General features: G+C 31.5%; 2 protein-coding genes across 2 annotated transcripts; both read left to right on the top strand.

Moving 5' to 3' along the window:
* Nucleotides 1-2,230, top strand: LOC111994562 (SKP1-like protein 1B). The gene is made up of 2 exons (XM_024026451.2): nt 1-409; nt 1,731-2,230. The coding sequence occupies exons 1-2, from the start codon at nt 116-118 to the stop codon at nt 1,902-1,904; spliced, it is 468 nt and encodes a 155-aa protein (XP_023882219.1). The 5' UTR covers nt 1-115; the 3' UTR covers nt 1,905-2,230.
* Nucleotides 2,231-9,486: 7,256 nt separating this feature from the next.
* On the top strand, nt 9,487-14,660 carry LOC112006576 (uncharacterized). Its single transcript, XM_024038860.2, has 10 exons — nt 9,487-9,815; nt 10,657-10,831; nt 10,933-11,091; nt 11,550-11,643; nt 12,313-12,383; nt 12,635-12,686; nt 13,157-13,205; nt 13,299-13,436; nt 14,071-14,190; nt 14,276-14,660. The coding sequence occupies exons 1-10, from the start codon at nt 9,616-9,618 to the stop codon at nt 14,409-14,411; spliced, it is 1,194 nt and encodes a 397-aa protein (XP_023894628.1). The 5' UTR covers nt 9,487-9,615; the 3' UTR covers nt 14,412-14,660.
* The last annotated feature ends 621 nt before the right edge of the window (nt 14,661-15,281 follow it).

The following is a 15,281-nucleotide window of genomic DNA, read 5'->3' as shown; positions in this document are numbered from 1 at the left end:
GATTGATGATATAAATACCTCACTACCTTCGCTCTTTTTCTCACGCCTTCAATCTCTCTCTCTCTCTCTCTCTCTCTCTCTCTTTTTGTGTTTGTGTGAAAACGATATATTGACAATGTCTTCGGTGAAGAAGGTGACGCTGAAGAGCTCAGATGGCGAGATTTTCGAGGTGGAAGAGACTGTGGCGATGGAGTCACAGACGATAAAGGGCTTGATCGAAGATGACTGTGCCGACAATGCAATCCCATTGCCTAACGTAACAGGCCACATACTTTCACTCGTCATCCAGTACTGCAAGGAGCACACGTCCTCCTCTGACTCTAACTCTTCCAAGTCCAATGAGGAGCTCAAGGCCTGGGATACCCAGTTCATCAAAGTTGACATGAACGTCCTCTTTGATCTCATCATGGTATGTATACAAAACCAAACCGTTTCTTTCATTCTTTCTTTTCAAGAAAGACCCTTTTGGCCATTCACTCTGCTTTCACTTTTTATGTTACTGTATTTCATTGATTGTTTTTCTTTTTGGTTGCCATGATTTTTTTTTTGGTTGGGTTTTTTTTTGTTGGGTTTTCTTTTTGCTTTCACTTTTGATGTTACTCTCTTTCATTCATTGTGTGCGTTTTATTTATTTTGGGTTTGCTATGCAATCTTTGCTGCTGTTTCTTTTTTTTTTTAAAGATTGTTTTTATTTGGGGCTTTGTTTGGATGCTGAGAAAACAAGAGAGTGACGACTGAAGAGGAAAAACATGGGAGTTTGAGGAAAAACTGTTTTCTTTGATTAGTATTTTGTGGGGGTATGCATAGAACGTGAAAATTTTGGAAAAATAAAAGTTTATAATGAGCTGAGAAGAAAAAAGATGGGGAATTTTAGCCCATTGAGTTATAAAATAAAAATAAAAAAAGGGGAGAGAGAGAGAGAGATTTTTTGTTGGATGCTATTGATCTCTGCCCCTGCAATTTTGCTATATGTTAAAGTTGTGTTCTTGTAATATTTCATGTAATTATTGGTTGGTGTGTCCTGTTGTTAAGGATTTTGGTGAGTTATGCTTTTTTTCATGAATTGTTTGTTTGGTTGTGGAGAATCTGTCTCTTTTATTTATTTATTTATTTTCTTTCAGGGGCAGAGAAAATTTTGGAATATATTGATTAATGTGGGGTTGCTATTTAGGTGCTATTGAGACAGCATGATTGGTTTTATTTTGGCTTTAATTAATGAATTTAAAACAAACATTTAGAGGTTGAAGCTCTGTAATGTATTTTATCTTGTCGGATGTCATTTAATTACAAAAGATTGCTTGCTACAACGGGTAACAATTGTTGTTCAATAATGATACCAATTCTCATTGCTTTTAGTTTTATTTTGTTGGGTTATTTTTTGGGTGTTGAACACATTTTAGTTTCTCTTTCTCATGTGTTGCCTTTTCTCTGGATGGTTGACGAATTGTATTTAGAACCTTGAAGCTTAACTGATTACACTCATTGCTAGTTGCTATTTAGTCATGAATCTATGTGGTGTCAAGAAATAATTTTTTGTATATTATATGTTGTGTTGTGTTACAATTTGTGCTTTAGAATCTTTTTGGTCTTTGTTGAGTAATGCACTTTGTAGGAAGTATATTGACTGGTTTCATGTATTTTCACTCTTATTATCATACATTATCTTTATCTTCTCTAATTTTTTATTCATTTTCTTAATTGGATTTGTGTTCCCTTTGTTCCAATTTCAGGCGGCCAACTATTTGAACGTTAAGGGGCTATTGGATTTAACTTGCCAGACTGTGGCAGACATGATAAAGGAAAAGACTCCAGAACAGATTCGTGCGATGTTCAATATTGTGAATGATTTCACTCCAGAAGAAGAAGAGGAGGTTCGAAGGGAGAATGCGTGGGCATTTGAGTGAAAGAAATAGAGTAGTTTCCCTTCTTTTCTATATATATTTTAGGTTTTTTCTTTTTTTCTTTTTTTTAGAGGAGGTTCGGCCTTTTTTTTTTTTTTTGTCTCAAGCAGTAATAATAGGTTTTGACGAAGGAAGTTTATGTTGTTATGATTTTAATTAACCTTAAATACGTAGCTTAATTTACTTTGTGGTCAAAATGTGTTAAGATTACTTATCATAACAATGTAGGTTTTTTTGATGTCAAAATGTGTTAAGATTACTTATCATAACAAAGTTACTTATCATAACTTTGTGGTCAAAATTATATGCTTAAGAGCTCATTTTGATGTCATCTTCTATTATTTGGCTTGCATGGCAATATCTTATATTTGTCATATGTATTATGCTGATCTAAATAAAATGAAATTTAATTTTGGGTGAGATATAATTTTATGTGATAATGTGGATGCGTCTTCTTTGCTTGTGAGTTTATGCCCCATACCACATAGCTTGGGTGACGCCATGTGTGATAATATTGATGGGTCACCGCTTTGTAAGTTGATTGATGGAAATTTTATAAGTGTTTCTTTTCCAATTGTGAATTATCTTTTATTGCTTCATCCACTTCGAGTCCATCTTGCCCAGCTTGTTTGATTTTTGCATACACAAATCAACCTGAGCTGAGACATCATTTGATTGTCAAGGCTGGCAGCAAAATGTTAGATGTACAGAGATTTTATTAAAACGTTTTTTCCCCTGTTTTGATGATAACAAATTTAACTAAATCCGTGTACAAGTAAGTTTTAAAATATGTATTTGGTTGTTTGTTTGAGGCATTATTTTCCAGGACAAAATTCTTCTCCAAACCAGTTTGGAAGAAAGTTTGTCTAACCCAATACATTGCAACTTGAAAGATTATTAAACTTTGTTTTTTGTTAAATTTGATATCAACTTTTCAAGAGATACATGATGCTAATGATTAAATGTGATGTATTCACTCAATTGACATTATATCCCGATTCCTTCGAACTTAACATAGATGATCAAACAAACTTTCTTACGGAAGTTGATGCCCAATTTGAGCCCATTGTGATTCAAAATCTCATTCTTACATTCACTTACATTTATTATTGTTGATTGTAAGTTCCTTATCAACTAGTTGGAGTATCATCTGACTTGCCATGCCTATCGAGAAGGAAATCATTGTGCCAATTTCTTAAGACATGAATTCTTTTGTTTTGAATGCTACTTCCCCTTTATTTTGTTGTAGGTCAACTAGAGGCCAATGCATAAGAGGTGTTTGTTATCTTAGAATATTATCTACTTGACTTTCCCATATGTTCATTTTTTGTGACCTATCTTATTATTCAACAAACTACAGGAGTTTTAGAATATAGATCCCATACCATTGGGATGGTCTTCCCATTTTAATGTTCATCTAATAATCTTGTCTAGATTTTACTTCTATGCAGAAAAATAAATTGAGGTTTAAATCCTCCTCAAATAAACTCTTGTTTAGTTGTTTTCCACTTTTTAGAAGGATCAGGGTTATTAATCGTTGCAAATCATCTTCGTCTCTGAATCAGTTGTAAGAAAGCTGGAAAATTTGCTCTCAGCTTCCCGACCCCAGTACATGAAATATCTTAATAGTGCTGTGTGCTGCTAGGCCTACGCTGTACGTAATTCACAAGAAAAAAAAACAAAACAAAAAACAAAAAACAAAACAAAACAAAAAAAAACAATCAAATGACATTGTTTTGATGGTACAACATATGTAACACTCAAAACGACATTGGTTTGAACACTGAAGAAGTCAAAAGCCATGTCTTTGTAGTCGGCTCATGTAAATAACATATTTGTCGCCAACCGTTTGTGATTGTAATCAAGAAGGAAAAGGAAAAAACTAGTGTGGAGATAAGGACTCTTATCTCACATTCATGGACATAAACAATATGAACATAGTTATCTAGAAAAAGTTTATAGACACAAAAAATTTCATAAAAAGTCATGGCAACAACCGTTCTAGTAATAATTGTAATGCTCAAAAAGAATTACTAATATTTGAGTTGCTAATGTAATTAAACCATTTAACTGAAAAGTGATAACCCATTTAATCTTATCCAAATTGTAATTTTCATTACTTAAACTCAATACCTACTACTACTAATCCTAATAAGGAAACTAAGTCCAACAGAATCATTGACAACCTACATGATGCAAATAGCTGTTTTAAAATTCAGAGGACATGGTTCTGCACAAATCAACAACAATTTAAAAAACAAAACTAAATCGCATTAATCCAAAATAGAGTTTTAAAGAATATAAAAATTATCAACCTAAAGTAGAGATGCAAGAAAAATAAAAAATAAAAAATAAATCCACCAAAAAATTTAGAGAGAGAGAGAGAGAGAGAGAACCATTTTTTTTTTTTTTTTGTGAGGGAAAACTATGCATAGAATAGAAGAGATAATGACAAATTTATAGTAAGAGGGTATGAATAAGAAGAGACAAAAATAAATGAAGATGAAGGGAAAGAGGAAGAATGATATTAATGTAGAAGGTAGTGGGGAGATGAAAAGGTAAATGAGGGAGAATTTTTTTTTTTTTTTTTTTTCTATTTTTTATTCTCTTTGATTGTTAAATGTTATCCTATTGCGTTCTAAAGAATTAAATATAGCATATAAAAATATAATATTATTCTATTACATAGCATGATTTGAATAATTTGGTATTTATTCTGTTACATATCATGATTTTTTAAAGTGCTCAATTTAGATGTTAAACTATGAGACTTTACTAATTTTTGTTTATTTTCTAATCCTTTGTGGTGGACAAAGTACTCTTAATAGTTGTATCAGAAGTACTCTATAATGCCATTCATTTAAAGAAAAGTAAAGGTTAGCCAAATGAAAATAATCGGATAAGTGACAAATTTTAACTTTTGCAATTTTATTTTAATTATTATTATTTTATAACAATGCATGCATAGAAATTTAATTCTTAGTTTTTGCTAATAATTTAATTCTTAGAAACTGTCCAATATTTGGATAATTTGGCATTTATTCTATTACATATCATGATTTTTTATAGTGCTCAATTTAGATGTTAAACTATGAGATTTTACTAATTTTTGCTTATTTTCTAATCCTTTATGGTGGACAAAGTATTTTTAATAGTTGTAATAGAAGTACTCTATAATACCATTCATTTAAAGAAAAGTAAAGGTTAGCCAAACGAAAATAATCAGATAGGTGACAAATTTTAACTTTTGCAATTTTATTTTTATTATTATTAATTTATAAACAATGCATGTATAGAAATTTAATTATTAGATTTTGCTAATAATTGTTTATTTGATAATATTTTTTTTTTTTTTGAGAAATAATTACAACATGTTGCAAACTCCCCAGCTTGAACCATTTTCCCCCTAGACCCCCAAGCACTTTGTACATAAAGAGGTACCAATTCAGTTACAAGGCTTTTGGCTATTTGATAATATGTTTTGGGTGGCCAAAATTATAATTTCTACAAAGAAAATAACCTTAATAGATTATTAAAAACAAAATTTTATCCTAATATTGGTTCAATTAATTATTGTTTAGTTTTATTAATTTTTTTTAGTTTACGTTTTTTTGGTGTTTTGGATTGTTCCTATATTACATTTATGATTGTTCCTATAATAAATAAAAATATAATTACGAAATACATTACTCATTATTAGATTAGTTTAAATTGTAAAAAAAAAAAAATTAATAAAACTACCATAAAAATAATTATCACGCACAACGCGCGGGTTCGCAGCTAGTAATAATAATAGGTGAAACTGAGAGAAACTCAAATTAGAGTTCTAATTTTGTGCCATGTGTCCTAAATTATTTATTCTTAACGAGTTTTATTTCTTAATTTTAAAATCAAATTTCGGACCACATCATAAATATTCATTCAAGGGAGTTATTAAGTACAAAAACCAAAAAGTTTAGAATAAATGAATCTTAAAAAAAAAAAAAAAAGTGATTCACGATAATTTTTTTTTTTTCAAAGCATGGACAATTTACATTTTATACCTAATAATATCCTCACAAAATTTTTTAAAGAGTTAACAAAATATAAAAATGACTATTAATAGTACTTAAATTATATATATAGGAATTACATTATGCATCTTATTGTATATCTTTAAGTATTTCCATACATATGCACAAGGTTACAAGCTAATAAATATAGTAAACCAAAGTTTAGAAAAAACTCGATTAGAATCAAAATTGGATTTTGCTTTTGTTAGCTTTTCATACAAATTAATTGTTTAGATTTTTGTTATCATTTTTTATTTGAACTAATAAGCATATTTTTTATACAATTTCTATTTAGATATTTTGTATGCGAACATATTGAACGTAACAAATTATTATTTGACCAATTTATTATTTTATTTTATATTGTATTTAGCAGAATTTCACAGACAATAATTGTGAATTGATATTGTATATATAGTATCTAATAGTGATTTTTAAAATTATATATGTAATAACAATGTAAATGAGAAATTTGACGTAATCAATATTATGAAAATTGTAAGGAAAAACTATTTTAATACCTCTAAATGTCCTAGTCAAACTATGTCTTATATATTTAATAACTCAAATTAACATCAATAATACTACTATAATTTATCATTCTCGTGTGTAAATACAGGTTACGTACCAGTACATATAAATATAATAGATATTGAAATTTGCATAATGTATATATTAATGCTAAAAAGATGGATCCAATAAATCTCTTTACTTGATTTTTTAAGATAAAAATTCAATTTCCTAAGGGGAGAATTATCCCATAAGTAAATTAGTATCATCATTTTTGTTGTGAGACAGAAAAGAAAGAAGACAATCACTATACATGTCATGCCGTGGGGCACACTTGGCACGGTTGACACTTATGATTGTACTAATTTTTCTGTTTTAATTTATTAGTGTTTTCTTCGTGCAATTATTAGAGACCCCTATAGTTTTCTCAAAAATAAAAATTAGTCACTTTTAGAATTTGTTTAGATGCCACTTATTATTAAAAACCGAAAACACTGTAACAAAATAATTTTTAAATGTGTGAATAATGTCGTGAGACTCAATTTTAAAGAAAAATTTGCTAAAATTCGTATTTGCAGGTTCTATGAATAGTACACGAGACCCACACAAAAAACGCAGCGCCAACACAAACACAAATGTGTTTTGTTACTTTTGTATCCAAACTAACACTTAGCAAAGCAATGCTAAGGACACAAAAAATTTTACAACTTTTATCACAACTAATCATGTGGTGAGTTATGAGTGGTGAAGGTGTGAACCCACCATTTGACATTCACCATTCACAACTTGCCATGTGACAAGTTGTGGTAATGATTGTGGAATTTTTTTGTGTCGCTAGACATTCATGCTAAGTGTCAACTTGAAATATAACTTGTCAAAATAAAATATAAATTAAGTCTTTAGAATTTGGTTGAGAACATGCATTCTTACAAAAATAATTTTTAGCCTCAATAGCCTTTAACTAGTGAAAATTATCTTTTACACCAGCTTTTATATAGCAAACCACATGTATGTGCCTATGTGAGTCTAGGGTCGGCTTGATGCATTGAGGCGTTTAAGGCGAAAAATAAATTGAGGCCTTTTATATATTTAAAAATGACTTTTAAAAAAATAATCTTAATATTGCTTAAACTCTATTCTCTTGTTAAATGCAAAATTATTAATTAATATGAACCACCTAGAATTTTTTTTTTTTTTTTTAGAATGTCTATAGGCGCAAAAAATTTGACAAAACATTTCACACCTATTGATGTGACAGATTAATAATAGTAAGTAAAAAAGTGACTTTAGTAGTGGATCTAGATGAGAATTAGTAAAAATTTATCAACTCAATTGTTGTGAAATTTCTTGTGTATTGCTCTTTTTTTTTAGAAGTGCTAAATTCATAACATTTTCACAACAAATTTTAGGTGTTAAGTTGTTACTAGTTCTAATTTGAACTCACCATTGAAATTATTTTGTTTACCATCAATAACAGCCAGTAACATCCTGCTACTTAGAAAGTATTGTGAACGTAGAATTTCTTTTTCATAAAAAAAATACTATTTTATTTATTGGCTAATATTTGAGCTTAATTAATAATATTAAAATGAAAGAAATGGCTCTATTTGTTAAAATTAGGGAGCCTTTTTTTTACCCGGGGCCTTATGCGACTGCCTCTCTTACTTATATGTTAGAGCTGGCTGTGTGTGGGTCTCGCATACGTGAGATCCACGTATTTGTAAGAGGCCATCCAACATTAATCAAAGACATTACAAATTTATACTCTTTGTTTTGTGGAACGTTTAAATCAACCAAGGCCGATTTGTTGAACTAAATTTCAAAAAAAAAAAAAAAAAAAACTATATCGGTTTCACATAAATGAAACACTTTTTTTTCCTCAAGTTCCAAACTTAGAAAATTTCTCATCTAATGCAACACTCCTAACCTTGAGGCGTGCTACATAAATCCTTGTAATCATATTTTAGTTGTGAGGACTAATAGGTTGGGAAAATACTCTTTTCAACAACTATAAGTCTATATAAACCCAAAATTAGGCCTACCATCCTAAAATTCAATACTTTTAAATTCTCCTATTTCTTGATACATTTATGGAATATATACATCTTTCTTTTCACAATGCATAGATTCCGCATGATAGTTAATCTCATACATTATTTTTTTATTTTTGAAGAGAGTTAATCTCATACATTATGAGGAAGGGGATGCATTATCTTCAATGTACAAGATAATTATTAGTCTATCAAATAACTTTTTTAGAGAAATATACACAAATCCCTTATAGTATTATCATAAAAACATAGAATCTCTTGAAGTTTTAAGTTTAACGCTCAACCCTCTTGATACTGTTAAATATAGAAATAATTAAACATCAATGAAAGTAAAACACATGAGTTGTTCATATAATAACACGTGTTTATATTATTTGTACATAAATCAGTACCATAGAGGGTTTTTGGTTGTAGTATGCGCAAACTCCCAAAAGTCAAGTATTATATAGGTAGCTGTTTACACATAAAATAATATTATGGAGAATTAAGTTTTTACATTCAAAGCTCCATGATTATGTGTTTTATGAGGAAACCACATAAGGTTTCTTTTAAAACTATTTTTCCTTTCCTTCTTATTTTTAATTAGGGTAAATGCTAATGACATATCTTGAGATTTGAGTTAATATCAATCAGGTTCAAAACTTTTTAAAATTGACCAATTTGATTTATAAAGCCAACTTTTAGTCCCTAATAAACAGTTAAGAAAAATGATTAACATGTCTAATAATATTTAGGGACTAAATTGGCTTTAAAAACTAAGTTGATTAGTTTTAAAAAGTTTTGAATCTGATTGCTTTATCCCAAACCTCAAAATATGTTATTAGAATTTACCCTATTATTTATAATAATCCTAGTTGAGAGCCCAAAAGTGGGAAAATCAAAAGCAATATTGGGCTTGGATTCATTCAGCCCACCCAAAATTATTGCTCGCAGCTTTAGGTTCCAAAAGGGTTTAAGAGCCTGTTCAAAGTTTCAAACAAAAAAACAGAACAGAACAAAGGGTTTGATTTTAGGAGCAAAACCCAACGTTTTTCTTCCACAGCTTTCCCCAAAAAAGAAAAAGACTTTGTTGTCTCCACAAGTACGAGAGAGAGAGAGAGCATGAAGTTTGCAGTGAAAGCATGGAGCAATGGAAGTGCAAGGGCAGGGGTGGTCCAGTTGGGCAACTTTCCACACCCAATAGAGACACCTTGTCTTCTTCTTTCCACACGTAAAGGGCTGCCCTTTTTCATCTCCCCTGACCTCCTTCCCTCTCTTCCTTCTCCTGACTCTCACCTCCTCCAAGTTTGTCCACTTCACTTGTATGCATTCACAACTCCACCCCAATTTTGTTTATTTATCTCTTTTGGGTATTTGGTTTTTGTTTTTTTTAATGTACATTGAATGGTTGGTTTGTTTATTGGACATGTATAAAGAAATTGCCTTTTAGGTGTTAAGTGAATTGGGTTTGTTTTGAGCTTGTGTTATTGAAGTTTTTGTTATGTTTTGCACACTAATATACAATGAGTGCCTGGTTTGTTCCTTTTGGGTGTTTAGTGAATTGGGTTTGTTTGAGCAGCTTGTGTTATTGAAGTTTGTGTTATGTTTTGCTCACTAATTCACAATGAGTTTCTTGGTTTCTTTCTTGGACATGTATAAAGTGAGTGCCTTTTTAGGAGTTCAGTGAATTGGGCTTGTTTGAGCTTGTGTTATTGAAGTTTTTATTATGTTTTGCACACATATACAGTGAGTGCTTGGTTTCCTTCTTGGACATGAATAAAGTATGTGCCCTTTAGATGTTTAGTGAATTGGGTTTGTTTGAGCTTGTGTTGTTGAAGTATTTGTTATGTTTTGCACACTTAGATATTGTACATGAGTAATGTGGTCATGGCCTTTGTAGTAAAGTGGTACTTTTTTTAAAAAAGTTTTATGAATTAGTAAAGTGGTACTTATTTTCCTTAAAAATTGTTTAAACAGTGGAAAGTGAGGGCCTTTTGGGATGAAAGATTGCTACTCTGTTACTTATTAATAAAAAAAAAATTCGCTACCCTGTTGAAACTGTGTATTCTTCTATGTATGTTTTATCAAGTAATAGGGATTGAAACAATTCCAAGAGATGCATATTTTAACATTTCATAAATGATTATTCATTAAATTCTGCAGCTTGGAAGGCCTTTCACCAAAAACAATATCAAATAGTGGAGGACTTCATCAAATGCTTGGTCTGCATGATTATGGACTTGCAGCTGTAACAAGAGACTCTATTCAATGCCTTCCAGAATATAACAGCACGAACAAAGTTGGAGCGTCGTTTGAGACTCCTTGCGGGCGTCTTTTGGTAATTGGCCTGTATTGCTTCTCGTATGCTTAAAAAGTCTAATTGATAATATTTTAGTGATCAACTTGAAAATATTTCTAAATAAAATTGTTTGCTCTCAGATCAAACCTGTAGAATACATGGAATTGATTTCTTCCATGAGGCCGAACATATGGGCCACTTTAGCTGATGAGGTGCCTACATGGGTATCTGACAAGAGAAACAGGACATCAGTGGATCGAACTGTGAGATGGCTTGATGACTGCATTGCATTAAGTCCAGTAAGAACTATACATTTTTTCCCCCATATTTGGACATTATGTGTTACTGTATTAAGATGTTTCTGAGTTATCAATTGCTAGTCAATATTCATTGTTTGAGATTTCAAATGAAATTTGATTAATCAATATTATGGCAATTTAAAAATCTTTAGCTGCTATGCCGTGTGGGAATCTCCCTACTAATGAGTATTGCACACATTCATGGACATGAAACCCACTTTCCCTTCCCATTTGGATATTCAACTTCATTTATTATGATTAAATGTGAGATCGAGAGAAGATTTTCACAAATTCATAGCTGCTTGCTCTCCCACCTTGTGGTTTTCATTCAATTTTGTTAGTAGAATCATGTAAATTGTGAGCTGGCTGCTGAGTATTGACATGTTTTAGATCAATTTGATAGACCCCTTGTTGTATAGATTGGTCAATAATGGGCTTGTTTTAACCCATATATGTAGGCAGGCGGAGCTGTGTTTGGAGCCATTGTTGGAGGTTCTAATGTAGAAGAACGCCGCCGATGTGCACAAGAGGTAGCCAAGCGAAATGTGTCAGGTTTCAAAAAAAATTTAGACTTGTCTATCTAGTTAGAATTTGATCCCAAATCAATCATCATCTTTTAATTTATGTACTTTTTTGTCTACAAAATAGAACCCGTGAGTAGAATAGTAATCATCATTCTAATTTTTTTGTTCACTCATGCTACATATATTTGTAAATATCAGCAGCACACTATCGTAGTACTTCTCCGCTGCAGTAACTGTAGGTTCAGTCATGTCCTGCATTTATTGTAATTAGAAAATTAGACTTGTCTAATGCTTGCTTGGCATGCATAACATTTCAATTATTTTTGAAGAAGGTTGACTCATAGCTTAAGGAAGTTTTAGTTGATTATGTTAACATATTCACTTATGTTTTTATATTGATAAAAAAATATTTAAAAAAAAAAAAATCTCTGCAATCTCTCACTATGTCTTGAGTTTATGCTTCCAATATCCTAATCTAAACATTGGGCTTTTATTTTCTTGTTGTGCTGTTCTTTGTGGCAATTATTGAACATTGTTGTTTCTGTGTAGGTTTGTGCAACAATTAGGAAATAGAACTCATCTTACTTTTATGATATTGACTAGTTTCAATTGGATTATTATAGGAATTTGGTTTCCTTCTAAAATTATTTTTGGTTATCTATTTTTTCTTAACTTGGCCACAACATATCTTCTGCAGGTTACTGGATTGGAGGCTTTGGGCTAGGAGAGAGCAGGGATGAGCGCCCTGCTCTCCTTAATACTATTACTGTAAGACACTCAATTCTAAGTATTGGCTCTTTAATTAATCTCCTGATTTTGTCAATAAGCTGTACTGCATATTACAAAAGCAGCTACGTGAATGATTAGTTGATTACTGATATCAATGCATTTTTCTACCAAGCTGAGTTTGTCAGCTGATCCCTTGACATTCCCTGATACATGAAAGGGTTTTTTCATATATTGAAACTGATTGTTTCCTTTATTGATTCTGAAATCTAATGCTGCTGCCAAATACTCAGGATATTTTACCAGAGGAAAAGCCGCGCCTGATATGTGGGCTTGGACTTCCAGGTATCGGCTTCATCATTAATAAAACTTTGATTAAATATCAGGTTTTCCATCTCCCAGGAGATACTATAAACTTACTTTTTTTCTTTTTTCTTTTTTTTTTTTTAAAATTCTTTTAATTGGTATGTATCACTTACGAAAATTTTATCACAGCTTGAATTCGAAATGTATCATGCGGCCTGTCTTGTATGCGGCCAATTAAAAATAATTATGAATTTCAGATTAGCATTTAAAAGAATTGAGGATCTGATGCTCGATCTTTAATCTCTGATGTTGACTTAGGTCTAGAGGGTGTATAGTTGGTTCATGACTTGCAGCTTGCTCATAGTAACTGCTCATGCATATGCACATAGTTATCATTAGGACAATGTCATCTAAGGAACATTTTTTGATACTCAAATGTATCTTTGTTTAAATTTATCAGTATGGATTCATGATTATTCAGCGAATAAAATCTTTTCTTAATCTCACAGAGGAGGTGTTGCAGGGGGTTGCTTCAGGCATTGATCTTTTTGACTCAGTGTATGTAGCTTATTTCACTATTTATCATCTCTGAGCTTCTCTTTCTTGTGCTAATTTCACCATTTTTTGAATAATATATGCAAATTTTTGCAGGTATATATATCACCTTACCCTCGGAGGCTTTGCACTAACCTTTCCATTTAATGGAGTTGATGAAAATGAATCTAATTTTCAGCTGAGTGATATTGGAAGTGACCGGACAAAGATTAATTTAAGGGCAACTGTTTATAGGTAACTAATATGATCTTTTTCTACTTCCAACATTACTACTTGAATATTTCAAAATTGTTGATAGCCTTTCGGCCACAGGATTCAAAATTTTGATCATCATACATTCCATGTTATATATTGAGGTTAAGAGATTTTATCCACTAAATTAAGTTGTAAATTTGATGAAATCTGTATGAGACTCCAAATATCTATCACATGATAATTTCTTTCTCATGTCTGATTAAAATATCCTTTTCTGGTGGTATCTATGAGCACTTTCCATCAACCCTCATTATAGTGTATGTCCGTGCAATGCACAAATTAATTTAAATTCATTTGTAAAGTAAAGAAAAGGTGTCCACTTTTCATAACCATGGTTTCTGAGACCCTACTTTTATTATATAGTATACATGATTTCTAATATCATGTTCAATTTAAGTTCTTGCCTAATGTTTGGTCGCCATTGACCAAAAATGTCAAATTGATGTTATTGCTTGAAAATTGTGATGGCGTATTTTTTGCTCTATTCATGTCATTTTCCAGTTTCATGTACTTGTGTTTGTTTCCTTAGTAATTTGAAGATTAATGGATGCATGAAATGACAATTCTATGTGTCAGAACCCGATTTACCTTTATTAATGTGTTTTTTATTCAGGAAAGATACTTCACCAATCGTTGAAGGATGTAGCTGCTATACATGCCAGAACCATACTAAAGCATACATTAATCACCTGCTCAACGTTCACGAAATGCTGGCTCAGACACTAATAGAAATGTACAAGTTTTCATTGGTCCCAACGATAATGATAATTGTTATTATTGTTTTAGTAATAGTCATAATCCTGTCCTTGATGTTGCAGACACAACACACACCATTATCTGGGATTCTTCCGTGCAATAAGAGAAGCAATTAAGACAGGAAACTTTGAGCAATTTCACCAACAGTTTATTGAGGGAAGGCGTAATTGTGTTGCAGTGGCTGCTGTGCATGCATGAGTTTTTTTTGTTAAAAGGTAAATAGGAGGGATCAAATCCCAGATGTTAACCCACGAAGGGCAACGAGGCAAGTCAATAGGCCAGACGGCCATCGGCAATCATGCATTAGTTCTAGTACAATATAGTTATCGTTGAAGATGGTTACTTTTTATGAGTGTAATAGTTCAACTAAATTATGTAATGACTTGGAAAAGAAAAGATATGTACTGTTTATTAATCTGATAACCCCTTGACATTTGGTTGGTGCAATTTTTCTCCTATCAACTTCAAGTTAGATTTGGTTGCAGAAATTAGCTATGTTATCATTGAGTGACCAAGCTTATACATGAAACATATTGGCCATCATCACTCATGTCCTACAATGATCAATGATTGTGTGCAGCACTCATCCATGTGTCCTACAATAACCAATCCTGATTTGTGTTCTTTTGGTGTTTTTTGGGCGAGACTGTGCTAATCATTAAATTGTTTCATTTGAAAGCAAAAATGACACATGACTTTAGGTGGGAAAAGCCGAATGAAGCTGAGGCCAGGCCATTCCAGAATATTAGGATGGATTTTGATCATAGCCTTGCATACCAGAATAACGATGCTTTCTATATGGTTCTTCAATCATCAATACTAGCAAACTTAGTAACCTACTTCAAAGTTCAAATTTGGCAAACATAGCCTTGCATGCTGGTATTCCAACTAGCATCTTCCATTATGAATGTTTACTAAGTTAATCAAATAGAGGGGCAAAAAAGACCAGAAAGGCCTCTTTGTGCTGCTACTTTCTTCACCTTTTCTGAGTCGTGACTATCACATTTTCTAGTTTGAGTCGCAGGATAAATAAACATAAAAAATAGTATTCTGTGAGAAGGGAAAGTT

The sequence above is a fragment of the Quercus suber genome, unplaced genomic scaffold, assembly GCF_002906115.3.
Source record: "Quercus suber isolate HL8 unplaced genomic scaffold, Cork oak 2.0 scaffold_218, whole genome shotgun sequence".
Lineage (NCBI taxonomy): Eukaryota > Viridiplantae > Streptophyta > Magnoliopsida > Fagales > Fagaceae > Quercus > Quercus suber.
The sequence above is the reverse complement of the archived record's forward strand: the minus strand, read 5'-3'. Positions and strand labels throughout refer to the sequence as shown.

Excerpts from the sequence above, each read along its gene's own strand:
- LOC111994562 (XM_024026451.2), top strand. The coding sequence starts at position 116 with ATGTCTTCGGTGAAGAAGGTGACGCTGAAGAGCTCAGATGGCGAGATT. Across the intron at positions 410-1,730 it reads TCCTCTTTGATCTCATCATG|GCGGCCAACTATTTGAACGT; the intron begins GTATGTATACAA and ends TTCCAATTTCAG.
- LOC112006576 (XM_024038860.2), top strand. The coding sequence starts at position 9,616 with ATGAAGTTTGCAGTGAAAGCATGGAGCAATGGAAGTGCAAGGGCAGGG. Across the intron at positions 11,644-12,312 it reads AGCCAAGCGAAATGTGTCAG|GTTACTGGATTGGAGGCTTT; the intron begins GTTTCAAAAAAA and ends TATCTTCTGCAG. Across the intron at positions 12,687-13,156 it reads ATGTGGGCTTGGACTTCCAG|AGGAGGTGTTGCAGGGGGTT; the intron begins GTATCGGCTTCA and ends TTAATCTCACAG.